Below are 3,098 nucleotides of genomic sequence, written 5' to 3'. Positions count from 1 at the left end.
GGGTGCAGCAGGCGCAATGATATTACGCAGCGCCTGAAAATAGGCTAACTTCTGTCAACATAACCAACGTGACCACCTGCTTGCACAGGGAGCATGCTGGGGACTATTTTCAGGCAAATAGTGGAGTGTTCCTTTAAGGAGGCAGCCTTATCAGTGGCAGTCGTTGCATTAATGTTTTTGTTAGCCTATCCAGTTGAAGCCACTAGATGCGACGCTGCTGCATTGGTCATTAAAAATACATCAATGCGGAGAAGATCTTGTTTACATCAAAACTGAAACCAAGCCATTCACAAACGCATATTTCGCGCATTTTTTCTAGAGGGACATCTATCACCGTTGCACTCGTGTCTCACACAAAGCAATAGCTATTCTTCACCATAACTGAAATTATGCATTTTAAATTCGAATATAATTTGAATTTTTAAGTACAAAATTCTAATTTTGTTTTTGAGCCATTTTGACAGCCCTGTAACACATATTCAATATAACACAGAGCTCAGGCAGTAGGTTAAGTTTAGTAATCAGCAACCTACTAATCTTTAACTAGATGTTGTTTTGATGTTGTGTTACTGTGACAAGCTATAAGTTCTCAGTTTGACATTAAAAATCAATTGACAAAGAAGGAGGAGATGGCAGGGTTTATGAATGACATGACTGGATCTGTTCAAAAGTTTGGGGTTAGTAAGATTTTTTTTTTTTTGAAAGAAATTAATGCTATTATTTAGCAAGGACATTAAATTGATCAAAAGTGACAGTAAAGGCATGCATAAAATAAAAAAAAAAAATCTATTTAAAATAAATGTTGTTTTTTGAACTTTCTATTCATCAAAGAATTCTGACAAAACGTATCATGGTTTCCACAAAACCATATGAAGCAGCACAACTGTTTTCAACATTAAAAATAATAAGAAATGTTTCTCGAGCAGCAAATCAGCATATTAGTATGATTTCTGAAGGATCATGTGACACTAAAGACTGGAGTAATGATGCTGAAAATTCAGCTTTGCATCACAGGAAAAAAATACATTTGAAAACATATTCAAAAAGAAAATAGTTATTTTAAATTGTAATAATATTTCACAATATTTTAACTGTATTTTTGATCAGATAAATGCAGCCTTGGCGAGGTTTCAACTCAAAAACATTTAAAAACTTAAGCTAACCCAAACTTTTGAACAGTTTTGTAAACCATGCTTAAAGATGAGCAAAATATCAAACCAAGTGGCATTTATTTTAGAGAAATAAAGCATTTTTCAAGCAGCAAAATCCCCAAAATAAGTCACAATACTGACAGTAGACATACTCATATATTCATACATGCACTAAAAGCACATTGAGACTGGCTGCTTAAACTGAAGTTAAAAAATATGAAGTCATATAATATGAAGTCATATAGCTGAACTGTAGGTAGTTGAGTGGCGTGTTTGTGTTGTACCTGGGTAGTTTAGGCATTGACGGGATGAGAGAGCCGGTGCGCTTGTAGTTGAGGAAAACTCCCACAACCAGAGCTCCAGTAATCAGACTAATAACCACTGCTAACAGGACGGTCACAGCTACACACACACACACACACACACACACACACACACACACACACACACACACAGTATGTAAGACATATGAGTGTAGTCTCATTAGTTTTCATTTGAAATTAACATGCGTAACGAGATGGATAGAGTAATTAGAGTTGATAAATAACAACATCACATGTTACAAACCGTGAGCAAATGTGTTTACAATGAAACTAATAATAACTAATTAACAAGGAAGGGTTTGTTTACCTGTTCCTGCAGGAGCACCTCTAGACTTCCCCATTTCACAGTAACTACCCGAGTAACCGTATGGACACCTGAGGAGCATAAACACTGAACGGTTACAGACAATCTACAGTCTGGCTTTGACAAAAATGGTTCTTTCTACAATCTGATACTTACTGCATATTTTTGGATTTTCATGATGATTGTCATTTGTGTTCACATAGTCGTATTGTATTTGCGACTATTGTATTTATATGTTGCAGAAGTTCAGGAGTCATTTTAATTTTTTTAAAATTGCAATATTAATCTAATTATTAAAATAATATTTAAGTAATAAATTAAATGATGTAGTTTCATATTAAATATCGCCATATTATATATCAGTCAATTATCACTAAATAGAGAGGTTTTGCGTATGACAAATTATGTTTATAAATGAAATAACAATCTATCTATCTATCTATCTATACACACACACACACAGGTCCATATATATTTGGACATTGACACAATTTCGGCTCTGTATGCCACCAGAATAGAATTAAAATGAAACAATCAAGATGAAATTGAAGTGCAGACTTTAAGCTTTAATTCAAGGGGTTGAACAAGAATATTGTCACACATTATGGATTTTTAGTTTGCTTTCTCTCCTCGTGTTCTTTGATCTAGTTTTTGTCTCCCCTTAATTATGTCAGTTGGTTCAGGTGCGTTTTATTAATTATCCTCATTTGCCTTTGTACTTAAGTTCAAGTCTGTTCAGTTTGTCTTTGTCCGGTCTTGTCGATGTGTACATGTGTTTCAAGCCTTCCTTGTGTGGATTACCTTTATGTGGATTTATTAAAGACTGTTTGATATAATGTAATGACTTTTACATTTAATGTAAAAGTCAGTGAAAGCGATTTTAAACTTTTTACACTAAACACCAGTAACCCAGTGCCACTGGAAGCCATGCATGCTCATGCCATCACACTGCTCCATGTTTCACAGATGATGCTGTATGCTTTGGATCATGAGCTGTTCCAAGCCTTCTCCATACTTTTTTCTTCCCATCATTCTGGTACAGGTTGATCTTAATTTCCAAAGAATGCTCTTCCAGAAGTGGTCTGGCTTTTTTAGATGTTTTTTGGCAAAGTCTAATCTGGCCTCAAATATCCTCAAATTAAAGTTCAGAGTGTGCACTTTAAGCACATATACATTATATAACTGTAACTTGAATATGTTTTGGTCAACAGCAAAAATACAAAAAATTGTGTTAGTGTGCAAATACATATGGACCTGACTATATATATTTTTTCTTCCCATCATTCTGGTACAGGTTGATCTTAATGTCCAAAGAACGCT

General features: G+C 34.5%; 1 protein-coding gene across 1 annotated transcript in view; it reads right to left on the bottom strand.

Moving 5' to 3' along the window:
• The window catches only part of LOC107674754 (low-density lipoprotein receptor-related protein 2-like), a gene marked incomplete at its 5' end in the record, with an annotated part of 69,088 nt that overhangs the window by 4,585 nt on the left and 61,405 nt on the right, over positions 1 to 3,098 (bottom strand). The window contains 2 exon segments of the mRNA XM_016468847.1: positions 1,436 to 1,553; positions 1,782 to 1,849. Of these exon segments, the coding sequence (XP_016324333.1) occupies positions 1,436 to 1,553; positions 1,782 to 1,849 (186 nt within the window).

This window comes from Sinocyclocheilus anshuiensis, unplaced genomic scaffold (genome assembly GCF_001515605.1).
Source record: "Sinocyclocheilus anshuiensis isolate Anshui unplaced genomic scaffold, SAMN03320099.WGS_v1.1 scaffold680, whole genome shotgun sequence".
In the NCBI taxonomy this organism is placed as follows: Eukaryota; Metazoa; Chordata; class Actinopteri; order Cypriniformes; family Cyprinidae; genus Sinocyclocheilus; species Sinocyclocheilus anshuiensis.
This window is presented reverse-complemented; position numbering and strand designations above follow the sequence as displayed.